The sequence below is a fragment of the Gymnoscopelus microlampas genome (assembly GCF_963454915.1).
Source record: "Gymnoscopelus microlampas genome assembly, chromosome: 14".
Classification (NCBI taxonomy): Eukaryota; Metazoa; Chordata; class Actinopteri; order Myctophiformes; family Myctophidae; genus Gymnoscopelus; species Gymnoscopelus microlampas.
Window position 1 is genome coordinate 36,287,216 of NC_139951.1, and position 26,676 is coordinate 36,313,891.

General features: G+C 41.8%; 1 protein-coding gene across 9 annotated transcripts in view; it reads right to left on the reverse strand.

The window, feature by feature from the left end:
• The window catches only part of LOC311060764 (calcium-activated potassium channel subunit alpha-1a-like), a 139,796-nt gene that overhangs the window by 41,617 nt on the left and 71,503 nt on the right, over window positions 1-26,676 (reverse strand). For 7 of the 9 annotated variants that reach the window (XM_084079089.1, XM_084079088.1, XM_084079086.1 and 4 more), the window contains exons 6-9: window positions 6,294-6,369; window positions 4,427-4,502; window positions 3,763-3,933; window positions 850-941 (exon numbers count right to left, since the gene is read on the reverse strand). In XM_084079089.1, the coding sequence (XP_083935215.1) occupies window positions 850-941; window positions 3,763-3,933; window positions 4,427-4,502; window positions 6,294-6,369 (415 nt within the window). Of the gene's footprint in view, window positions 1-665; window positions 758-849; window positions 942-3,762; window positions 3,934-4,426; window positions 4,503-6,293; window positions 6,370-26,676 lie in introns of all 9 variants that reach the window. The other 2 variants (XM_084079087.1, XM_084079082.1) reach the window with 1 other exon arrangement.

Sequence of the window (26,676 nt, forward strand, 5' to 3'; positions counted from 1 at the left end):
ATGATGACCATCATCATCATTTAACTTCTTTACTGCATGGTACATAGCAGTGCACATTATAATACATTTCCCGTGGGAAAATCATGAAGTACTGAGTCTTTTGTTTGTAAAATCAAGCAACATGTGTTTGTTGTTTCCGATATTATTTGATGCCATCACAGCTGACTCCACAGTGGTAGACTGAGAAAACCCTGCACATAATCTCTGAGCATGGCAAATTAATTACACTTCCAAGACTAAAAGCAAACATTACGTTTACGACAAGCAGCCATGATAGCATAGCACACACGAAGCAATAGCATACAATTATGCATTTCTTACAATATGCATGGCCCAGTTCTTCAGTCACGGTGTGACTTATTCACTTTAAATATTTGAGGTCTTTAACCACTTATGTACTTGTCATATGACGTATAGCGGAAATATCCAATCGACAAGCTCACAACGTGGCACGAGGCAACGAGTTGTGAGCTTGAATTCTGAAAATGTTTGACATTTTCGACTATAATGACATGGCCCAAAATAGGGACGCCAGTGGTTCATTCTCAGATCACAGTTTCCACATTAATATTTCTGTGACATCAGGGTATAATTATTGCCTCTTAAATTGTCTCTTAAGTCACACAAAACCACACCATGGAATATGTCTCTTTCAATTGACTTACTTTCTGCCTCTGGTCGAGTTATAACTCCCTCCATATTTCTTCCGATTAAGGATGAGAGCGGCAATTTCTGGCACGTAGCGAGCAAACATGGCCTACATGCATGGAACAAGACAAAAAAGCAAAGAAATGCATGCAAAGAAGGTTCTACTGCGGCGGAGGCAGCAGAACCTCCTAGAATACTTACTTTCTCCCACTAACCGCACTATAGGAACCCCCATATTTCTTGCGGTTTCCTATTAACTCTATGATTTCAGGGACGTAGCTCGCAAACATGGCCTAAGGAGAAGATAGGAGACAGAAGAAGAGACTAAAAAAAGATAGGAAAGAAGAAAGAGCAGTTCCTCTAGTTTTCCTTTTTCTTTTTTTTTGCTTCAAAGTATATCCGTAAAATCTGAAAAAGAGGGCTAGGTCAAGGAGAAGTGTTATTTGTTAACAGAAAAAAAGGATGAAGTAAAGGAAATAAGTGCAAAGTAAATGAATCAAATCATTTGAATTAGTCAGTTGTATGGCTGAAGAAATCCATATGATTGTAGCTTGAAAATATGTCGAGGTTACATTTCAAGTAATGAGGTACCATTTACGGATATTAGAATAAAAAGAAAACAGAAAATATAAAAGGCAGAAAAAAATGAGACAGATGACTATTGGCATGTCAATCTGTGATGGAAAAAGTCAAGGGATTAAGAATTAAGAAACAGCCTTATGCACCATGTTCGTCCAACAAACACATGCTCGGGTTGATTTGAGTAGCACAGCACAGCCAAAGAGCAGTGGTGGAAAGTAACTAAGTACATTTACTCAAGTACAGTACTTGGAATTCTTCACCACTGGTGACAGCCTGAGGCCATACACATCAATGATAAATATAGTAGCTTAAAAATGTGATGGTGTGAATGCATGCTGGCTATGACGTTAGATTCTATTTTTAACATTTCATGAATTAAATTCTCTTGTATTGTGGGCGAACACATCTCTGTGAAATTAGGTTTAAAGCCTCTCTAAGATAATACTCTGTGATCCTGTCCCAATCATAAGCTGAGGCGATAGGGGGGGATAACGTCGCCCCTTCGATGACCCCTCTGTCCCTAAAAATACAATAGGTTTCCACCATGGTGGAACACTGAATCAAAGCCATTCACTTCTGTCAACTGAAAGACAGCGTAGCCTTTGCTTTGCATGGAATTGTTTCATCCAGTGGTGTAAAGTAACTAAGTACATTTACTCAAGTACTGTACTTAAGTAAAATGTTGAGGTACTTTTACTTTACTGAAGTATTTCCAATTGTCTATACTTTTACTTCTATTCCACTACATCTCAGAGGCAAATATTGCACTTTTACTCCACTACAATAATTTGAAAACTTTAGTTTCTAGTTACTTTGCGGATATAAATTACTACATTATAAAACATACATTAACCACTTTAGCCCTATTCTATACATAGGCTATTTGAAAATAGCAGATCTACAAGCTCACAACGCGTCGCATCGCGACGCGTTGTGAGCTTGTAGATCGGCTATTTTCAAACATTTTAGTACTTTTACTTTTGGTACTTTAATTACATTTTCATACCAATACTTTTGTACTTTTACTCAAGTACATTTAGAATTCTAGACTTTTACTTGTAAGGGCGCGCTCCCACCGCACTTTTATTTTACCTCTGGGGCAGAATCTCCCAATGCTTTGTCAATGCAAATGCATGGATTCCTGGTCTTGCGGATTTTTTCCAAGAATCCACGCATTTGCATTGACAAAGCATTGGCAGATTCTGCCCCAGAGGTAAAATAAAAGTGTGGTGGGAGCGCGCCCTAACAGAGTTCTTCTACATTGCAGTATTGATACTTTTACTTAAGTAAAACATTTGAGTGCTTTTTTCCACCACTAGTGTAGCATTTGCTTTGAATGGAACTGTTTCATCAACATGTTTATTACACTGTGGCATCTGTGCGTATGCCTGCGCATATGCCTGGCTGTGCCATAAATACAGTACGTATGTGTGCAACTGTGCATCATGTTACACAGTGAGACTGTGGAGCGACGCCGCTTCAAGCTGGCTCTACAAATCATCACCCTTTCATTTTGTTTGTTGGAAAGTGTGTAGGAAAACACGCGGGGGTGGAGCCACCTGAAACCACAGTACTTTCACCATTAATAACAGATGGAAATCACATTGAATATTGAACGTCCTTCGGAAAAACACTTGAAGTGGAAATAAATGCAGAAATAACTTAACAGTAACTAAGTGCTACATGCTGCACAATTATACTGTACAAGATAACCGGAACAGTGGGCACCAGAGATCCCTGGGAACCAGCATTTCTTTTTAAGTATATATTTTTTCAAATGGTGGGCCAAATAGATATAATACTTTTTTTTTTTACAAATGACATTTAAGGACCAATATTCTACAACTGCTACAAATTGCAAATGCTCAAAAGATTGCTACAAAACCAGTGGATATAGCCAGTCATTTGGGTGTAAACAAGAAGTTGAAGGGTACATTTAGGTCTGATAATGATGTACCATGCATGTTCTAATCAAAGCATATATTTATTCTATATGTCTAATGTACATTTTGAAAAAAGAAAAATAGCCAATTAAACATTGAGGTGCCCACAATGTTTAAGTGCCCACTCGACCTGTATCTCTTCACAATACTCCCACAACACTCAACATACTGTACAGTCAGTGTGCAATACACAAGCTGAAGTGCTTCTTCTATACGAGTTAAAGGTTCTATGATGATTATCTCTACTCTGGGGCAAACGTTCAGCGAAAATAGCCGATCTACAACTTGTAACGTGTGATCTATTTTCGGTGTAGAGATTTTGTGTAAAGGGAGGTGGTCTAGTATTGCCTCCAAGGGGTCTATACTAGTAGGCTCCCTCCTTTTTTCCCTCGACACCAAACATCGTCGACCGAAAATAGCCAGTCTAGAACCTCACAATGCGTCACGTGAAGCGTCGCGACACGCTACGAGCTTGTAGATCTGCCATTTTCCCACCGAATGTTCACCCAGACTAGGGACGCCAGTGTTCATATGGTTGATGGAGCATTCATGCAGAAATAAAATAAGAGTGTTTTTTGTGTTTTTTTACCAATCCACCAAGGATGAAGAAGACCATGAAAAGACGGCCCAGGGTGGTTTTTGCATAAACGTCTCCGTAGCCGACCGTGGACATAGTAACCATGAGTAAGTAGACACATTCCCAATAGGAAAGTGATTGGGAATTCTGGAAGTTTTCCCATGGGTCCCCTGAGTTCTCCACCTGGAAAAGAGGTCAAGATTGATAAATTATTAAGTGCTTAATCAGTTATTTGATTCATTTAAAAAGTAATCAATAATATATTCGCTATGTACTGTAAATAATCCATAGTTGCAGCCATATACCACACATACTGTATAGTACCATACAAGAGGAAAGGACAAAATATGTCTGTTTATCTTCTTTCATGGCAATTTGACAGTAGGTGTTAGATAGCTGCTATGTGGGCAGGAGGGAATTTACAACAGAAGGAGATAGTTAAAGCTTAAGCGCTAATTCATCATTTGTCACATGAACGTGTCTCTTGATGAAAACAGCTGATTGTCAACAGAAGAAAAAATAAATTGGTACTACAAAGAAATGAGGCTATGGGAAAACTACAACTTTTCCAGGGATTGAACTGTTGGCAGCATTTATAAATGGACAGCTAAAGATTTTGATATTTGATTTTGTCCATATGGCCCAGCCCTAACCTCACTTAATTTGAATGACTTACCAAATGTATGAAGCCAGCTGCTGTAAGCCATGTGCTTATGAAGATTGAACATAAGTTCACCAGTTTTATCGAGTTGCTATAAGAAAAGAGATCCAGATGATAAAGGTTGACATTCAATGAAATCTGTACATCAGTACAGTTTGTACACCCAACAACAAACAGGAACCTTCTTTAAAAGATGCTAGTTTACTACAGTGATTATAACACGGGGTAATTTTCAAAATGTTTCACATATTGTCAAAGAATATGAATTATAATTTGTTTTAATTATAATTATAAAATATGGCTTAAGTGGTTAATGTGTGTTGTGTGGGTGGAAATTATGTAATATGAGGACCCCTTAGCTGAGAGATAGATGAAGCAGGGACCCCCTCTACATATTGTATAGCATTTCATAGATTGCTTCATAGACAATTTGACAGCACTATCATCAGTGTTCGTCAATTCATGTTTTTTGTTTGTTTGTTTACACATTATCTTTTCTATTCATATGTTGGATTCATGTTAATGTCTCAGAGCGCTGCGAGGCGTTGTAAGCTTGTAGATCTGCTATTTTAGGCTAAAGTTCTCCCCAGCATAGGGATGATAGGGTTCAAGTTAATAATCAATAATTAAAACAAATAATCAATATTATTATTATATATTATATTATTATATATCATTATTATATATATATAATTATTATATATTATTATATAATAATCAATAATTAAAACAAAAAAGAAGTTCCAATCACACAAAGATTTGTAGTGTAGTGACTCTGAGGATCCTGTAGGAGTCCCGGACCTCCTGTTGAAGACCCCTGACCTAAGCTTTTGAATGAAATCCGCTTTTGTTATATATCATTATAATAATAATAATATAGAACAATATTCACTCTGGTCAATATTATTATGGCCTCATTCCATTCATGATTTATGCTTCATCTGAATGAATGAGTGAGGAGATTACTCTAATTTTGTTGATCTATAAGCTTTCCTGGACAGCTGGACAAAATGCCAAAGCAGCAGTGGCATAGATATGTAGATCGCTGTCTCTCACCAACACTCAGTGGTGGAAGGTAAAGTACATTTACTCAAGTACTGTACTAAAGTACAACTTTGAGGTAGTCTACTTTTACTTCACCGTAGTATTAACATTTTTCAACACTTCATACTTCTACTCCAATACATCTCTGAGGCAAATGTTGTACTTTTTACTCCACTACAATTATTTGACAGCTTTAGTTACTAGTTGCTTTGCAGATTTGATTATCATTACAAAACATATACTGTACCACATTACCAATTAAGCCCTATTTTACACTTTGGCTTTTCGACAATAACAGATCCACAAGCTCACAATGTGTCACACAACGAGTCACATTTCAAAAATGTTAACACATTTGAGTACTTTCCCTTTAAGTATATTTTCATACCAATACTTTTGTTCTTTTACTCAAGTAGAATTTGGGATACATGCCTTTTAATTGTAAAAGTATTGTTATACGTAGTTGACCAGGTCCCCCAGGGCTCTATGCTAGATCTGCTCCTTTTCCCCCTCAACAACAAATGTAGCAACATAGCTGGTCTATAAGCTCACAGTGTGTCACATTACGCCCCCTTTGTGAGCTTGTAGATCTACTATTTTCACTGAATGTTCACCCCAGAATAGGGTTAGGTTAGGGCTAGGGTTCACATGTGGGTAAGACCTCTAAGTAAACATGAATACTTAAACAGGCATAATGTCACAAAATACAGTATGCCTGTATAGTACTGTATAATGTAAAGCATATCATCACTAGACATCACTGAAATGAACAAAGCCCCAAACAGGCTGTTAAATTTGAAAGCATGGCAGATAATGTAAAAAACAAAAATACACTTACCTTGTTTTTAGTATATTCAAAAACTGTAAAATTTCTGAGAACTGTATCAACCGTAATGCCCTTAAAAACCTCAAGCCTGCGAGAAGAAAAAAAACACCATGAAGATTATTATCCAAGGTGAACAGGTATTCAGACATCTTCAAACACATTCACCTCAGGTCTGCATATCCACAACACTTTCATACCTTTGAAATGTTCATCCATCTTCACTGGATTTGTATATACATAATATATGCATATATTTTTAAATCTAACAATAGAGTAACACCTTGCATTAATTGTTGACATAAAACAAAAAAAAACACCAGTATCTGAGAGCTCTGCCTGACTTCAATTCTTCTACTGACAAGTCATACCGTATGCTTTAATCTCAGGAAACTGGCTGTGTTACAAAGCGTCTATATCTACAGTACCTGATACATTTTTCATTACTGTGGGCTAAAGGAGAGGACATGACAGAAATGAAAACCTGGATTAAGCCTAATTTAAACTCCGTAGTATGACATATGTGTATAAATTAAGCTTTAGAGTAGAGACAGGTGGAGGGAGACACGCGGGCCCAGTTGAACGAGTAAACACACAATGACAACAAATCCAAAATTTGAGGGTATTTAGACCAACAACAACAGAAGTTGTATTTCGAATCTCACGGCAAGAGGTCCCATGCGTCCTGGACACAGCAAGCACCAGTAAACAACCGACCACAACCTTCACTTGAACCTCTGAGAGTCAATACCAGAAACATGTTCAAGTCCAGTAACCACTAAGACCGGAGTTGACGCTGTACTCTCTTTTATTCCGTTTCCACACAATCTCTTCCCTGAAAATAGCCGATCTACAAGCTCACAACGTTTGTGTTGCGACGCATTGCAAGCTTGTAGATCAGCTATTTTCGGCGAATGTCCCCACCCAGAAGATGCTAGCACTCAAGTGGTTGAACACAAGACAAATGTAATTTCAAATGCACTCATCGTGAAGTGATGACAATAGTTACATTTTGACGTACGGCATCAATAAGCTACAGTAGCTTGGCATGCAAATTCCACCTAAATCCATTTCCTTACTCTGTCCAAAACGCCCTGATAATCAACTATTTACAATACACATAGGACACCCCATATAACTGTGAAAACCATGGAATCAAAACATCCAACTCAGTATAAAAAAATAAAAATAACCCATCCATAGTCCATGAAATCTGCCACACCATGTAAGCTAACCACACACATAATCTCATGTGAAAAGGTAAACACTCAGCCAGCATGTCAAATCCATATTGACATACTACTGTACATGTATAGTATATAACCATGGCCACAGAAATGTCTGGCTATCAAGACGCGAATGTCAAATTAAAGCCAGAGGAAATCACAATACGGGAAACATGACACTAATGCAAACAATGCGTTATCTCCAAGGGGACATGCCAACGTTACTGTATGGCTACTTTATACCTGTACGTAGTTGTGCGACACCCGCACGCAACGAAGTATAACTCAGGCTTTGGGGTGTGAAAGACATCCCACAGCCTCCAGGTCTTACCCCAGTAGGAGATTAGCTGGACGCATGAGCCAAACGTATGACACAGGTTGTCTGGCTCTTCTTTCTCGGTGCCATGGCCAATCTTGACCCTGTACCCGTTTTGGAATAGGTCCCCAGTTGACTTCTTGCGCCTCCTTGTATTTTGGAGCGTTTCAGAACGCGTGCCCCCATCGGGCCCCCTGTACACTAACATTTTGGTGGGAATCATTTTAGAACACTAGCAAACAATTGAGGGCATAGACCAGAAGAGTCAAGTCACGTCCGACTTAAAAGCGTCCAAAACCTCAGTGAGTTCGAGGCTTTCCAGGATTCAACGGCTTTGAAGTGTTCCTTTCCTTACATCCACTCACTCAGCAGTGTGCACCTTAAATATATGCAAGAACAGAAATAAATCTCCAAAATAAAACATTCAGGTGGTCTCATGACATTGGCTCCTAGCAGGGTGGGGGGGCAAGAATCGAAGGACGCTCATTCGGCAGGAACGTCATCGTCTGATTCACCACGGACCCCTCACAGCATCCTCATTGCGATCAGTCATGAACGGCAAGCTTAAGGCAAACCCTTTTCCCATCAGGATATTACAGTGGTAAGCTCCTTTAGAATTCATCCAGGGAAGGAAGAGGCCAGACAGACAGTGTGAGTGTGTCCGTCAGCTGGCATGGCAATGTAAACCCCATATCCCATATAACCTCCTCTCCGTTGCTCTTGACAATCAAAACATTGCCAGACAAAGAACACAATGTCTCTTGTCTAGTCGTCTTACATTCATACCGGGGGAGAATGTCACATGCGGTCACTGTCTGGCAAAGCTGCGTGCAGAAAGATGAAAAGATTTGGCAGTCCTTATATTTTGGTCTATTGGATTTAGTGAATAATCGGTAATCCTAAATTAATCACAGCTTATGCAATAAGTGCTATTGTCGTTGCTCTTTAAGCTGAATGCATGGCGTGGAAATGCATGGCGTGAAACAGTTGAGTGAAATCTTTTAGCCTGCAAATTTTGGTGATATTTAATAACTATTTATTAAAATATTTGCGATGTTAATCAAATTAATTGCACATTTCTTATTTCTTCAACATACATTTTTTGTAATTTTTGAGAATACATATTTGAAGTTTTTCAGAAAACTTCGGTCAGGATTTAGAAGGCGTTTTTAGAATCAGCCTCAGCTCTAAATGGGTTAATTAATTAAAAAGGCTCTTTCTATGTTTACATATCAAGCTCAAAGAGCCGTAACATGTGGCCATCTTATGGGTAATATATCTGAAGCACATTACAATAAAATCTAAGAAGTGTTTACTCAAGGCTTACTGAAGCTAAAGCCAGGTGTGAGAAGCCAGTATTGAAGTCCACAAAAAACACAAAGCTTCGCACACTGACAAAGTGTCAAAGTGTAGGATGCAAAAAAAACATGATGTCGTAATGGCTGATTTTACACCTGGTTGCATGCTGAAAATTGACGATCTACAAGCTCGTAGATCGGCTATTTTCAGAGGCAACACCCGAGCCCAATTAAACATAAAATGACTTGTCTTTTAATGGATCTCTTCTCCGCCGTGTGTGTGTGTGTGTGTGTGTGTGTGTGCTATGACTTAGTCCGCCACGCTATGGGTACCGGCTAAACCTGCTGCTGTCTGTGTTGCTTTTGACTAGTGCTTCTGTAGCCCCTAGAGGGCAGTAGAGGGTAAAGAGTGAGTGGAGTTTAGATCATGAAGGCACTGGCAGCATCTTATGTCTAAATGTGGTCATTAACTATTAGTGGTGTAATATTCAAAAACTAAATATGTGACACAGTTTATCCCCTCCCTCGATAACCCCCACCTCTTTTTCTTTCTACAACCCTTCTTCCCTCTGCTCTACATTTTTCTGTAAAATGTCAGCTGCCCGTTTATATTTTTTCTATAACCCCTCCGCTATATTGTCTGGAAACCCCGGGAAATAACCCCCCGAGCCCATCCCTCTCACGCATGGATGAGAGATCTTCAGTACTATGCTTTAGCTGGGATTTGAACCCGCGGCCCTTAGTACAGCAAGCAGTAGCCGGGGTGTACCAGGCTTGAGTGACTCTGACTTAGTCCGCCTTGCTATAGTACCGGCTAGTTCTCACTGCTTTCGCTGTCTGTGTTGTTTTTGACTAGTGCTTCTGTAGCCCCTAGGCCTAGAGGGTAAAGAGTGAGTGGAGTTTAGATCAGATCATGAAGGCAGCGTCTCTACACTTTGCAGGCTTGCAGCACAACAATATCAACGTTTGGACACGCACCGGGAGAACGGGATCGACTCCCAACTGTGTTCAATATGGCTCTATATAACATACTCTTGTATTCATTGGATCTGTCATTCAGATAAGACGTTAAAATTGAGTTTGAGTTGATCAAAGCATTCTATTTGCCACAACTTTTACAACTAAGCACAGTTATTGTCATTAACATTAAATGTGCGGAATTGAAAATGTACTGATTATGCAAAATGTCCCATTTCAAGTTTTCAGATTGTAGTGGGTTGAGCTTTTGCTGGTTGCCCGTAGCAATGCCCCCCCCCCCCCCAATCACCAGGCTGATAAATAGGCAGCTGTACGCGGCTGCCAGTTAGTTTGATGTTTGTCCGTCTGCCTGGTCGTGGGAGCGTTCCGTTTGTAACTATGTATTGATGTGTGTGAGAGTTTAGCGAAACCTAATGTTGTCCTAACTCTGCAGGTGCTCACTGCTCCCCCGTAAACGGAGGTGCGCTGTGTCACTTTATAGAGGTTATTATTATGTCGTCATTTTGTATTGTTAGAAGCTCCGTTTCCCTCTGCTGTTTTGTCCTTATTATAGCTTTAGTATATCTCTGTTGAAGATCATAAACTCTTGCCTTCCGTCATGAACCAAGCCAACACTAAGATCACTCGTTCACAAACCATTTGCCAATAGAAAAATTGTATGTCTCCTCGCAACCGAAAACAGTGAAAGCAGCCGATCTACAAGCTCAGAAACACGTTGCTATCTGAAAAGTTTTGAGATTGTAGATCGGCTATTTTCAGAATGAAGTATGTCATAGATTGAAAAAACGTACTCTCAAATAAGCATTTCAGGTTATCTTTACCATTTGCACATGTATTCATTGATACAGTCATGTTGTTTGCAATTCAACTTAAATGAAGTCTGCATCAAGTGAGGCTTGAACTGTCGACCTTGAGATTGTAAGGCACTCATTTAAGGGAGACGCCATTGGACCAACAGACAAGGAACTGTGAAAAAGGAGATGACAGAGATGATACAGTTTCACGCAAATAGCTGAAAATCCTGGGTTTAAGCGTTTTTCAAACTGCTCAAAATTGCGGACATCTAAGGGCCAATTGGAGTGAGATTGGTTTCAGTGATATTTGGAATGACTCTCTACATAACTGCAACGTTTCAAAGAAATGTGAGTCTTGCATGTATGTGTTAGGGGCAGATGAATAATTTTCATAAAACTGCAATAGTTAAAATCTATTTCCTCCTGGGATTTTTGAGTAATCTGCACGAAACATTTTACACATGAACTTAGGACCTTTGCTGACAAAACAAAAGCGGCGGATTTTCCATAAATGAAAAAATGCAGAAGTTATGAGCCAATGGCTGTTTTTCATATAATTCAAAATGGTGGGCGATCTAAAGGTCAGAGGTCAAAAGTCAGACCACGAAAGTTGTCGGGCATGAAGAGACGCATGTGTGTATCGAAGTTTCATGGTTGTAGGTCAAACAGGGCATGAGTTGTACCTGTTCAAAGTTGGCATTTTTCAATTGAGTGCTATAGCGCCACCTTTTGACGAATGAGTGTGAGAATTATTTCTTGATAGTTTTTCAGGAGCATCTACCATATGGCCGAGTTTCGTAAAAAGCGACAGCACGGTTCAGCCAGAACTGCGAAAAGTGGCAGAAGTAGAACTAAAATACTGCCAATAATAAAACAGGTCCAGAGCTGAGCTCTGGCCCCGTAATAAAACAGGTCCAGAGCTGAGCTCTAGCCCCGTAACAAGCAAAATATACCTACACCAGGGGTCTTCAACAGGGGGTCCGGGACCCCTAGGGGGTCCTCAGAGTTACTACAGGGGGTCCGCCAAAACTTTGTGTGCTATGATTATTATTGTTTTTACATTAACCACTTGAACCCTAGCATCCCTTTTCTGAGGAGAACTTTAGCCAAAAATAGCAGATCGGCTATTTTTGGCAAAGATGTAGAGGTGTAGAGGGTAAAAAGAGCAGACTAAGTAAACAAAAAAGTTTGATCTGAAACTCAATTTTATACAATTATAGAGGGGGTTCCTGCTTCATCTTTCTCTCAGCTAGGGGGACCTTGGCCTGAAAACGTTGAAGACCCCTGACCTACACTATAGGTGTTTTTTCATGTTTGTAGCTGGCTGTAATCTTTCACTGAAGAGCATGCAGGGCAATGCTCAAATACACACAACAGTTCTATAGTGGTAAAAAAACAAAACAGTCAGACCTCTGTACCCTGCACGGTTTAACTGCTTAAGTGAATCTGAGACTCCTCGGACCATGTCATTCACTCATCTCTCCATCGCAGCTTCTTGCTCTCAGGAGAACCTGTTCCCCTGTCGTCAGCCTCCAGCACAGATGTACGCCCAGGCAAGGATAACTCTTATTACAGTTTGTAAAAGTGACAGTTTCATGCTCATTGTCTGATGTGACTTTAAGGTTGACATGTAAATCAGTGTGAATGCTAATGTGCACTTCATTGTCATCATCAATGTATGATTATTTGTCTAATTGTTTGTTTTTAATGTCACCTTTTCTTCAATAAAGCCCTGCCAACTACACCATATGGCCTGTTCCTTGGAGGAGTTGATGCAAAAAGGACTTTAGCTTGTTATTAATTCAGTTCCTACATTGACACAATAGTATATGAGAAAAGTCATACTAAACTCGTTCTGTGTCATAAAAAATGAAGTCATACAATACTATATAAACAAAATGCCATTTTTTATATTTAATTCTTGTGACTGGTGTGGTTGTCATGGAGTACAATTCTAAAACCATTAAACATTTCAAAGATTCCTTTTCAGGCAAACATGTCCACAGTAAGATGAACATGTTAAAGTATGAATGGGGTTACTAGCAGTAAGTATGTAGGATTAGTAGCCTGTACTCGTTTCCCTTTGCCGCATCCACAATGCATGGGGCGCTTAAAGTTAAATATCTCCCAAACTACAAATGATTTCAAAGAAAAAATCTCAAGCATGCATGTCCACAGTAAGGTGGAATTTTTGAACTGTGAATGAAGTTTCTAGGTGAAAGTGTTTTTTTGATGTCCCAAATTCTTCCATCGACCTCCATTATAAATTTCTGAACTTTTAAAGGAGTACAATTCTAAAACTATTAAACATTTCAAAGATTCCTTTTCAGGCAAACATGTCCACAGTAAGATGAACATTTTGAAGTATGAATGGGGTTACTAGCAGTAAGTATGTAGGATTAGTAGCCTGTACTCGTTTCCCTTTGCCGCATCCACAATGCATGGGGCGCTTAAAGTTAAATATCTCCCAAACTACAAATGATTTCAAAGAAAAAATCTCAAGCATGCATGTCCACAGTAAGGTGGATTTTTTTGAACTGTGAATGGAGTTTCTTGGTGAAAGTGTTTTTTTGTGTTTTTTTGAGGTCCCAAATTTTTCCATCGACCTCCATTATAAATCTCTGAACTTTTAAAGGAGTACAATTCTAAAACTATTAAACATTTCAAAGATTCCTTTTCAGGCAAATATGTCCACAGTAAGATGAACATTTTAAAGTATGAATGGGGTTACTAGCAGTAACTATGTAGGATTAGTAGCCTGTACTCGTTTCCCTTTGCCGCATCCACAATGCATGGGGCGCTTAAAGTTAAATATCCCCCAAACTACAAATGATTTCAAAGAAAAAATCTCAAGCATGCATGTCCACAGTAAGGTGGAATTTTTGAACTGTGAATGGAGTTTCTAGGTGAAAGTGTTTTTTTTGAGGTCCCAAATTCTTCCATCGACCTCCATTATAAATCTCTGAACTTTTAAAGGAGTACAATTCAAAAACTATTAAACATTTCAAAGATTCCTTTTCAGGCAAACATGTCCACAGTAAGATGAACATTTTAAAGTATGAATGGGGTTACTAGCAGTAAGTATGTAGGATTAGTAGCCTGTACTCGTTTCCCTTTGCCGCATCCACAATGCATGGGGTGCTTAAAGTTAAATATCTCCCAAACTACAAATGATTTCAAAGAAAGAATCTCAAGCATGCATGTCCACAGTAAGTTGGAATTTTTGAACTGTGAATGAAGTTTCTAGGTGAAAGTGTTTTTTTGATGTCCCAAATTCTTCCATCGACCTCCATTATAAATCTCTGAACTTTTAAAGGAGTACACAGCACAGATGTACGCTCAGGCAAGGATAACTTTTATTACAGTTTGTAAAAGTGACAGTTTCATGCTCATTGTCTGATGTGACTTTAAGGTTGACATGTAAATCAGTGTGAATGCTAATGTGCACTTCATTGTCATCATCAATGTATGATTATTTGTCTAATTGTTTGTTTTTAATTTCACCTTTTCTTCAATAAAGCCCTGCCAACTACACCATATGGCCTGTTCCTTGGAGGAGTTAATGCAAAAAGGACTTTAGCTTGTTATTAATTCAGTTCCTACATTGACACAATAGTATATGAGAAAAGTCATACTAAACTCGTTCTGTGTCATAAAAAATGAAGTCATACAATACTATATAAACAAAATGCCATACTGTCCTGTCGTTAAAAAAATACTTTGTTCTTGTCAGCCTAAATTGTTCACAGCACAGCTATCTATTTTTATATTTAATTCTTGTGACTGGTGTGGTTGTCATGGTTACTAACCATGTGTCATGTTTGTCAGAATGATTGGAGGGCGGAGTGTGTCATCAGTGGAGATCTGGCCCACCTGGATTGTCCTCTATAAAAGAGGTGGTTGGACTTCATTCTTGTTCTCTCTCTCACCGTGAAGCTCACTGGGAGCACTCCAGCCTTTTGGATTTTGCTTGTTAAAGAACAAGATCACTGTGGTAGAGGTTTGGGTTGTGTAGTTACCTTGTCATGATGTAACTCCAAAGGTGAACAAGAAATCTAAAATAATTGCTGTATAATAATTGAATAGAAATTGATCATTCAAAATATGCTCCTCATTGACATTGTACGGTGAAACGGCTCTCAAAGTCACTCTTTTAGCACGTAAACGAACACAAACAAAGCTGATTCAGTCAATATAGAACATCACCAAACCCAGTACTGTTTTTTTTTAAATAAAAATGTCAACTTCCTGTTGATTTTACTATTTGAAGATCCAGATCCGCGGATCCAGTCCGAGTTCTTTTTAATAAAAATAGCAAAATCAACAGGATGTTAGCATTTTTATTTAAAAAACAAACGGTACTGGGTTTGGTGATGTTCTATATAGTCTGAATCAACTTTATTTGCGTTCGTTTGTGCTAAAAGAGTGACTTTGAGAGCTGTTTCAGCCTACAATGTAATTCAATGAGGAGCATATTTTTTTATTATCAATGGAGCAATTATTTTTGATTTCTTGCCCACCTTTTGGAGATGCATCATGGCAAGGTAACTACACAACCCAAACCTCTACCAAAGTGGTCGTGCCCTTTAAGCACTGTTAACCACCCCAGTATCCGTATTGTGGGTATAGCTTTAGCAGAAAATAGCCGATCGACAAGCTCACTGCGACACGTTGTGAGCTTGTCGATCGGCTATTTTCAGTCAAAACTTTCCTCATAATAACACAACACAAAACAGAAAATACACTAGTATTGAGCCCTGAGGCTCACCGGTTACCCATATGGGGTTAAGTTAATAAGAATGTAATAAAAGTTTAATAGTTTAATAAAATAATTTAAACGTTCTTTGTTTGTGTGAGTTTCCTCATTTTGTTACAAACTCAGCTGTTTGCAACACTCTTGGTTGGTTGTTGCAATAAATACATTACATTTAAGTGGTTGAATTTATGTAATTTGTTATCCCTGAGTCACTAGAATACCTCAAAACGAAGTATGGAGCTCGGCCTAAAATTGATCATTGTTTTGATTGATATGCTGCATGCCATGAGTGCGAAGTGGTATTTTCTTAAACTTAATTCAGTTAATCATAGAGGATCTGTGGTCATAATACAGCACTGTTTGAGGAGCTATAGTTGAAAACTTAAGACATATTTTTTAATGTCCCGTCCAAAGTGAGAACAATGTAGCCTACTTGATTTAACACCAAAACTGCTATAGTTTTGATCATCTGAAACTAAGGAATTTATAAATGACAAAAAGGGTATGAATTTTTATGACATTACGAAACATCTCTCTGTTTCCTTTCAATGAAAGTGTAAATCTGGGTTCAGACTCAGCCAGAGTGAACGTTTTCTGGTGGTTTTAGACAACCTAAATCTCAGTCGTGTCATAATGAACCCTTTCCCTGATCATCAGAGGGTGTATCTAGTAGATCCAGTCATTCTGTCAGGGGTAGAGGTGTTTGCTGTGGATTTTCATCTTTTGACCTGTCACCTCTCGCTTTAACTTTAAATATAACCTCGAAATCCTAATTAATGTGAAAGGCCTGGTGGTGCAAGAGTAAAGCATAGGCTTCACAAGCGGATGGTCGTGGGTTTGAATCTTGGTCAGGGAAGATCTCAATTTTCGGTCTTTTTAAGGCGAGAACCATGGATGAAGCCCGCCTCCCTCCTCACGCCCTCTTTTAGCTCCGGTAGGAGAGGGAGGAGCATGGAGGGAGCCCACCTCCAGGGGGAGGAGCTTAATACATTTACATATTAATTAAAGATTTTTATTTTAGTATTTTATGGCCACTGTTTTTTTTCACATGAATTTGTTTGAGACATTTTTTTATTGTTTTTTTTCATCACCAGTTTGTATTGACCACAGCTCCATTGTTTTTTTGTTGTATTACCCTTTTAGTTTTTATTTAGTAGTTGTTTTGAGTGAGCTTTGAACCTCGAACCTTTAGTTTGTGAACCTTTGATTTATCTTTTAAGCCACGCTGGCATGGAAGGTACAATTGGGAACGTCATCCTTAACCCGCCTTTTAGAATTTAGATGGACAGTGAAAATGATCTTCAGGAGCCTTGAACCCCAAACCTTCTGCATTCAGACCCTGTGTTTAACTCTTGAGCCACGCTGGCATGGTAAGTACAATTGGGAACGTCATACTTAACCCGCCTTTTAGAATTTAGATGGACAGTGAAAATGATCTTCAGGAGCCTTGAACCCCAAACCTTCTGCATTCAGACCCTGTGTTTAACTCTTGAGCCACGCTGGCATGGTAAGTACAATTGGGAACGTCATACTTAACCCGCCTTTTAGAATTTAGATGGACAGTGAAAATGATCTTCAGGAGCCTTGAACCCCAAACCTTCTGCATTCAGACCCTGTGTTTAACTCTTGAGCCACGCTGGCATGGTAAGTACAATTGGGAACGTCATACTTAACCCGCCTTTTAGAATTTAGATGGACAGTGAAAATGTTCTTCAGGAGCCTTGAACCCCAAACCTTCTGCTTTCAGACCCTGTGTTTATCTCTTGAGCCACACAGGTATGGATAATGTACAAGAGAACGTAATACTTAAACCTCCTTTTAGAAGTTAGATGGACAGTGAAAATGTGCTCCAGGAGTTTTGAACCTTAAACCTTCGGTTTCTAAACCCCAGAGTTTTCTCTTGAGCCATGGTGGCATGAACCATGCAACTGAGTACATAATACTTAAACCACCTTTTCAGGATTGAGATGGACAATGAAAATGTTCTTTAGGAGCTTTGAACCTTAAACTCTTTGGTTCATAAACAGTGACACATCTCTTGAGCCACAGAGACACGAAACATTCCGATGAGAAGGAAATACTTATCCTTTTAGTATTTAGATGCACAGTGTATTTCTACATTAACTTCACCACTTAAACCCTCTATTCTTAGTAAAGTTGCAACTTTACTTTCCCGCTTGCCTTGTTACCATCTACACCAAATCTTTTCACAAAGAATTGTCAATCTACAAGCTCACAACACGTCGACACATTGTAAATCTTGACAAATGTTTGCCGCCAGAATAGGGATGCTGGGCCTTACTTCTCCCACCACTGCTGAAGAGCATACAAGACATTAGACAACTAAGAAACCCCAGTGGTGCAGTTTTAAAGCGGCCCGCAGGTTAATATCAGAATACTGATATATTATTGATTTCAGCTGTTACAATTCCAAACATGCAAACATGACCCGCTTTAATTACTTCAGTCTATATTAGTAGCTTGATGACTAGTATTACAATTCTATTGTCTTTTTATGTCCAATGTATTTGTAATTAAATTCATAAGGTTAATATAAGTATAACTAAATGCATTTCAAATTAAATACGAATGTTACTTTTCAGGATCCCAATTCAAAAGTAGAAAAAAAAATCACACCCTGTGTGAAGGTAGCGGCGCCTTTGATACATTATGTCATCGATATGTGTTTATAATGTGTTTATAGCCAGAGCTCGATGAATGTTAGGGACCAAAAAAAAAATTTTTTTGGCCTCCTCACTTAGTGATTTTTTCGGATTTAACTTTCGTTTCGGTAAAATAAATTTTACCGAAACGAAAATTACCAATCAACTCTAAATTGCCTGAAACGTACTCCTAACAGGTTTTTGGGGGGACGATTTTGGCCTCCACACTTAGTGATTTTTTCGGATTTAACTTTCGTTTCGGTAGTGACCAACTTTCGTTTCGGTAGTGACACAGTGCTAAAATGTACTAAGTCCAGAGCTCGATGAATGTTAGGGACCAAAAAAATTGTCACTACAAAGTACTACCAATCAACTCTAAATTGCCTGAAACGTACTCCTAACAGGTTTTTGGGGGGACGATTTTGGCCTATAGCAATTTTTTGAAAATGCAAACTTTAAACAGGCAAAAGTCATGCCTCGTTTGGCCGAAAGTCGTGAAACTTGCTTACACTTGTGCCTTGACTCATGAGGAACACATCTATCGCTTTGACCAGTAAGCTCCGCCCTTAGATTGTCCGCAATTTTGAGCAGTTTGAAAAACACTTAAACCCAGGATTTTTCAGCTATTTGCGTGAAACTGTATCATCTGTGTGATCTCCTTTTTCACAGTTCCTTGTCTGTTGGTCCAATGGCGTCTCCCTTAAATGAGTGCCTCACAATCTCAAGGTCGTCAGTTCAAGCCTCACTTGCAGACTTCATTTAAGTTGAATTGCAAACAACATGACTGTATCAATGAATACATGTGCAAATGGTAAAGATAACCTGAAATGCATATTTGAGAGTACGTTTTTCAACGTATGACATACTTCATTCTGAAAATAGCCGATCTACAATCTCAAAACCTTTCAGATAGCATAGCAACGTGTTTCTGAGCTTGTAGATCGGCTGCTTTCACTGTTTTCGGTTGCGAGGAGACATACAATTTCTCTATTGGTAAATGGTTTGTGAACGAGTGATCTTAGTGTTGGCTTGGTTCATGACAGAAGGCAAGAGTTTATGATCTTCAACAGACAATATCAGCCTGGACAAAACTATAGCACTATAGGTAGTGTTGCAGCCTATTAGTCCGAAGGTTGAGAGTTCGATTCCTGTTAATGGCAATAGGTTGAGATGTCCAATCAATCCATTCTGTTTTCATCTCTCTCTCTCATCAATCTATTCCGTTTCCATGTCTCTCTTCAATCTATTCCGTTTCCATGGCGCTCTCTCTCTCTCTCTCTCTCTCTCTCTCTCTCTCTCTCTCATCAATCTATTCCGTTTCCATGTCTCTCTCTCTCTCTCTCTCTCTCTCTCTCTCTCTCTCTCTCTCTCTAGTTTCCATGTCTGGCCCTGTATTATCGCTGCTTGCAGCTATATTTAGTTGTGAAATTGCTAAATAAATATATTTCCTAAACTTCATGAACTTGACCTTTCCAGTTGCTTATTCTGCCTTGAATTATAAATAAAAGCAAACATTATTTTTAAACTGGAAACACATGTCTCTGCTCCTCTTATTAATAACCTGTGGTTGGTATGTGTATCATATGGTCTTCTCTGGGTGAAACTCCCAGGGTGGCATAGTCAGCTATAAAGGGAAGTACTGAAATACTCCAATAAAGTATTAAACATACAGTACTTGAGTAAATGTACTTACTGTAGTTACTTTCCAGTAATGCCGCCATATTTAATTTATAAATGCAATCACATCGTCTTCATTCCTCTTTGACGAACAACAATTCTCTCACACATCATGCATGGCACTATGACTGCTCTCTCATCATGATACTGACTAAACTATTAACATGATACTGACTATGATTCTCTCCTAAGGTTACATGGCGGCTTTCCGACATGTCGCCTTTCCGACGTTAACGAACCCTATACCTAACCCTCACCCTAACCCTAACCGCACGCGGAAGCCACTAGTCGGAGTGGCGAGATGTCGGCGTGGAAGACGGTTACCCTCTCCTAAACATAGTTTAGTCAGAATCATGTTTTGTCAGTACCAGAGGGGGTGCTCCTTCCATTCCGACATCTCGCCACTCCGACTAGTGGCTTCCGCGTGCGGTTAGGGTTAGGGTTAGGGTTAGGTATAGGGTTCGTTAACGTCGGAAAGGCGACATGTCGGAAAGGCTGGCCAGGGCTGCCAACTTTCAGGACAATCTAGGAGTGAGACTCATCAGGGACGCACACATGAACGCAATTCTTAAAATGTAAAATTCTCTATTTAGCTGTCTTAGGGTCTTCTTTCATTTGTATCAGTCATTGCCATCAAACAATATATGTGAAGAGGGTAAATTGCGTGACTCTCACTCTCAAAGGGTGAGACTTGGCAGCTCATTAGTGTTTTGCCAGTTCCAGGCTTTAGTACCAGAGTATTAGTGTTTTGTCAGTTCCAACTCGTAGTCAGTACCAGAGTATTAATGTTTTGACAGTTCCAGGCTTTAGTCAGTAGCCTACCAGAGTATTAGTGTTTTGTCAGTTCCAGGCTTTAGTCAGTACCAGAGTATTAGTGTTTTGTCAGTTCCAGGCTTTAGTCAGTACCAGAGTATTAGTGTTTTGTCCCAACTCGTAGTCAGTACCAGAGTATTAGTGTTTTGTCCCAACTCGTAGTCAGTACCAGAGTATTAGTGTTTTGTCCCAACTCGTAGTCAGTACCAGAGTATTAATGTTTTGACAGTTCCAGGCTTTAGTCAGTACCAGAGTATTAGTGTTTTGTCAGTTCCAACTCGTAGTCAGTACCAGAGTATTAGTGTTCTGTCAGTTCCAGGCTTTAGTCAGTACCAGAGTATTAGTGTTTTGTCAGTTCCAACTCGTAGTCAGTACCAGAGTATTAGTGTTTTGTCAGTTCCAACTCGTAGTCAGTACCAGAGTATTAGTGTTTTGTCAGTTGCAACTCGTAGTCAGTACCAGAGTATTAGTGTTTTCTCAGTTCCAGGCTATTAGTGTTTTGTCAGTTCCAGATTATTAGTGTTTTGTCAGTTCCAGGCTATTAGTGTTTTGTCAGTTCCAGAGTATTAGTGTTTTGTCAGTTCCAAGTACCAGAGTATTATACTTAAAGTTTACTACTCGATCCAAGTATACTTAGGGTGCCTTCGGAAATTACGCACCGGAGCACACTCGCCTATTAGTTTTACCACGGTTTTCCGTTTACTACTCACTATGGGATATCAGCGCCCCCAGGCGATGTACAGAGCAACACACACGCTCCCGATGCCAATTCACTGATTGGCTTAGGGTATGTCACGAGTCCGGAAGACCCGGGAGTACAAAAGCTCCACGTGACATAGGCTCTTCCTCTTTTCACCACTCTGCATGCGAATGCGCAGACAGCTATCACACACAACAGTTAAGTATAAAGATTTTTTCAACGTAACCCAAAGCGGGAATAAGGAGTATTCCCCACGGGAAAAATCTTGCTACTTATAAGTCATCTCCCGAGACTTATATAAAATTTTCCTGAATTATCTTCTAAGTGTTTTCATTCATTCTTGGTCTGTTTTGAAAAAACGCCGGTTAGCGGCTATGTAAGCTAACCGAGTTGCTAGGCTAACGCTAGGAGCTAGGCTACTAGCTAGGCCTTTAGCCTGTTGTTTTCCCAGACCGAGGACCAAGATGGAACCACCGTGGAGTGGCAGGTTCGCGGAAAGCGACCTCCTCGTCGCCGCAGACGACCCCCACCGCGTCTGCATCCACTGCTGGGGGGTCGATCACGCGTTCTGCGCCGGGACCCACCCGGGCGAGCCAGATGCGTGCCCGAACTGCGCGATGTTCACCGTTCCTCAACTCAACGCTCGGCTTGTCAGGGCTAGGACCCTGGTCGGCTGGACTAGACGAGACAACGGTGAGGCCTCAACCGAGGAAGAGATCCTCGATCCTGTGGCGGCTGGTTTCAACGATGGCTAGCCTCACTAAGCAACAGGTTGTTAGCAGCGCTGTTCTAGCTTAGCTTGCTCGCTAGGACAACACCAGCTCGTTAGCCTCCTCTGGCCGGCGTCTGTACCACGAAGGACGAGACTATACGCCGACATCCAGCGTGAGGGCTCCTGGATGAAGAGCAACCGCGAAAAGATTCATCGGGTGCTTTGAGACACATAAAACGTTTTCATAAGAGTATGTTGAACTGTTTATGCTGTTTCCACTGTCTCTGTGCTTTATTTTGTTCCATTAAATATTCCCAAAATACACAAGCACAATATCCAGCCCCGGTCAGGAGGTCACGACGCTAGGGGTCCCAGGGGGTCCCCGGGCGTTGATGGCCTCCTCTAATAAGCCCATTGTGCCTGTCAGGCCTGACTTGACAGCATGATAGACACTAATGGGATACTTCTCTGCCTGTTTTCAACAACTGTCGGGGGGCATCGACTCATTGGGATCACTAGGTGGTCCCCGTGTTGATAACCCCCCCTTATAAGCCCAAAGCGCTTGGACTGTCCCTTGGCGACTTTCCAAACGCTGCTGGGATACATTGTAGACATGCTTGAATAAAATGCAGGTAATGTAAACCTTACGAGCTGGTCAGCTGAAAGCTAAGTGCTACCTGTAGCTAGAATAAGCTAAGCTAGGCTAAGCTAAAGGCTAAACTAGGCTAAGCTAAAGCTAAACAAGGTAGCCCGGCCACGCCGGTCGGGGGCATCGACTCATTGGGATCACTAGGTGGTCCCCGTGTTGATAACCTCCCCTTATAAGCCCAAAGCGCTTGGACTGTCCCTTGGCGACTTGACAAACGCTGCTGGGATACATTGTAGACATGCTTGAATAAAATGCAGGTAATGTAAACCTTACGAGCTGGTCAGCTGAAAGCTAAGTGCTACCTGTAGCTAGAATAAGCTAAGCTAGGCTAAGCTAAAGCTAAACTAGGTAGCCCGGCCACGCCGGTTTTGTACCCTCTGTCCACTAGGGGGCGCCAGAGCGTCACTGTGGGACGGAGGGTTCACGAATGGCCGCCGGGTCAAGGGTCGGACCCAGTGACCCGCTGTGTTTACAATCTGTTGAGTACCGTGTCAAGCCAGCCTCTGGGGGGCGACAGAGCGCTTCCTTCAGGGAAGGCGGCTCCGTCGCCTCCTCCAGCCAGGCCAAGGGGCCTAGATAAGATGGCGACGGACTTTGTAAACACCAAGGGAGCAGCGTGGGATGCTTCCGTACTCAGTCACGTGACCCCCACGCGTTTACCGTCAGGACCAGCGCTACTTCTCTTCACTGTCCCTAACGGTGGATTAGGTGTCGACGTCACCTGTTTCCATGGAAACGGATGTCAACGTCTCCTCATTCCTGGTGAGTTAGCCGTCACCTACTGTGGTACCTGCTAGGTTAGCATAGCCTCCAGTCTGGCTGCTGTTGTTTCACGTAGCGGCTAACTAGCCTCACTAACATCGACACAGTTAAAGAGCAGTGTTGTTTTGGTGCAGCGCTTAGCCAGCCCCCCCCCTAAAAACAACGCTGCGGTGGCCATGGCTCTTGGTTAGCCAAACAGCTTCAGGTAGCAGCTAAAGGCTTAAAGCGACCTGTAGCTAGGCTAGACTAGGCTAGGATGAGCTTACAAGCTAAGCTAGTTAGCCCTTTGTCTGCACTACCACGATGGAGGCTCCGGTTCATCGGGTGCTTTGAGACACACATAAATTGTTTTCATAAGAGTATGTAAAACTGTTTATGTTGATTACACTGTCTCTGTGCTTTATTTTGTTTCATTAAAAATGTCCTAAAATACACGAGCATATTATCCAGCCCCGGTCAGGAGGTCACAACGCTGGGGGTCCCAGGGGGTCCCCAGGTCGATGGCCTCCTATGAGCACTTTGTGCTTTGAGACAGACATAAATTGTTTTCCATAAGAGTATGTTAAACCTGTTTATGCTGTTTATACTGTCTCTGTGCTTTATTTTGTTCCATTAACAATGTCCTAAAATACACAAGCACATTATCCTGCCCTGGTCAGGAGGTCACGACGCTAGGGGTCCCAGGGGGTCCCCGGGTCGATGACCTCCTATGAGCCCATTGGGCTTTGAAACACACATAAAGGGTTTTTCATAAGAGTATGTTAAAACTGTTTATGTTGCTTTCACTGTCTATGTGCTTTATTTTGGTCCATTAAAAATGTCCTAAAATACACAAGCACATTATCCGGCCCCGGCCAGGAGGTCACGACGCTAGGGGTCCCAGGGGGTCCCCGGGTCGATGACCTCCTATGAGCACATTGTGCTTTGAGACACACATAAGGGGTTTTTCATAAGAGTATGTTGAAACTGTTTATGTTGTTTATACTGTCTCTGTGCTTTATTTTGTTCCATTAACGATGTCCTAAAATACACAAGCACATTATCCAGTCCCGGTCAGGAGGTCACGACGCTAGGGGTCCCAGGGGGTCCCCGGGTCGATGACCTCCTATGAGCCGTTGTGCCTGTCAGGCCTGTTTCACAGCATGGTAGACACTAGCGGACGCCACAGTACGAGTCCACTGGACCGCGTGGCGACGTCATCGGTCCCAGTGGAAACGGGCACGTTGTCCACGGGACTGATAACAGCGGCGCCCCCTCCCGACTCGCTCGCTCGGTGAGCAGCTTTTGGGAGGGTTGCAATCCGAATCTGTTTACTTTCCCAGTACATCAGCGTTGCACTGTGTTTTTTACTGGTTAAGCTCAGTACAGCAGTAACACACTGTGGTTGTACTGATCAGCTCCCCTGAACAACAACAACAACACATTGTGGTTGCACTGGTGTGTTTTCCATATGCCTTGTGTTACTTCCTATGTCTGACGAGTGTTTCTCTCTCAAACGGAAGATAGAAGCAGCCTTGACTCTGAGAGAGGAGGCCTCTCTCCTGAGCAAGGGCGTCATCAGAGAAATATCTACGAATCAGAACCAACTGGGGTTTTCTGTTCAAAACTTTTTTCTGATGAGAAGAAAAGGGGGGGGGGGCGTACGGCCCTCTCTGAATCTGAAGGGCCTCAACAAGTGCCTTATGGGTTCCTTTTCAATGTTGACGACCGTGAAGCCGTTGCGAACGGTACGTCAGGGGCACTGGTGGACGGGCATCGACCTCTAGGTTGCTTGCCTCCACGTTCCAATCTGGCCTCCACACAGAAATTTCCTGCACTTCGGCTACAAAGGGGAAGTGTACGAGTACATGGTTCTCCCTTTTGGTATGTCGTTGAGCCCGCGGGTGTTCGTAAAGTGTACCAATGCGGCCATTGCTCCACTACGGAGACAGGGAATCCGTCTGTCGACCTACATCGACGTCTGGTTAATAGCCACGGGCTCGGAGTGGGAGGTGGCGCGGCACACGACCGTGGCCATCTCCCACCTGACGTCACTGGGTTTCACAATCAACGCCCAGATGAGCGTTCTGGTTCCGTCCCAGCGGGCCACCTTCTTGGGGATCTCGCTGGACTCGAACACGCTCAGGGCACGCCTATCCAAGGAGAGGATAGACAGCGTTTTGGCTTTGTGAGGTCTTTCCGCCAGGGGCGTCAAGTTACTTACAAACAATGCATTTAAGCGGTGGGTCTTCTGGCTTCGGCCACTCACTTAATCCGCTAAGGCAGGCTCTACATGGGACCTGCTCAGAGGTGGCTGAGGGCTCTTCGGATCCCGCCCACCTCAGGTCGTCGCTCAGTGACGGTGTCTCCATGGTGCATGGAGGCACTCAGACCATGGTCACGAGCAACCTTTCTGTCCCAGGGGGTCAGTATAGGAGCTGTGATTTCGTGTTGGACGGTCTAGCGCGCAGATGACGCTATGGTGCGACTCACGACTCGCATCCATACAGGCGTCTCATGTGCCGGGCCTCCAGAACCGCGGAGCGGACCTGCTGTCCAGAGGCGGTCTCCGTTACGGAGAGTGGTTTTCGATCCGAAAGTGGCGGACCAAATCTGGTGTAGGTTCGGCCGCCCCCAGATCGATTTGTTTGCTTCCGAAGAGAACGCGAAGTGTTCTCGTTTTTTCTCAGTGAAGGCGGGGGACCGCTCCATGGGCATGGACGCCTTGGCACACAGTTGGCCGAGCGAACTGCTTTATGCCTTCCCGCCAATGGAGTTGATCCTTCCTACGTTGGAGAGGATCAGACTCCTGGGTTTGTCGGTGTTGCTGGTGGTCCCAGCGTGGGGCACGTGGAGATCGGAGATAACTCCGCTCCTTTAAGACGTGCCTCTGGCCCTCCCTGTCCTCGTGGACCTGCTGCGGCAGGGAGGGGACGAGGTGTCCCACGGACGCCCTCAGGACCTAGACCTGTGGGTTGGCCCGTGAAGAGGGCAATTTTAAGCTTGTGTGGCCCCCCCGCTGACGTGGTGGCTACCATTCAGGGCGCGAGGGCCGTGTCCACGAGGAATGCTTAT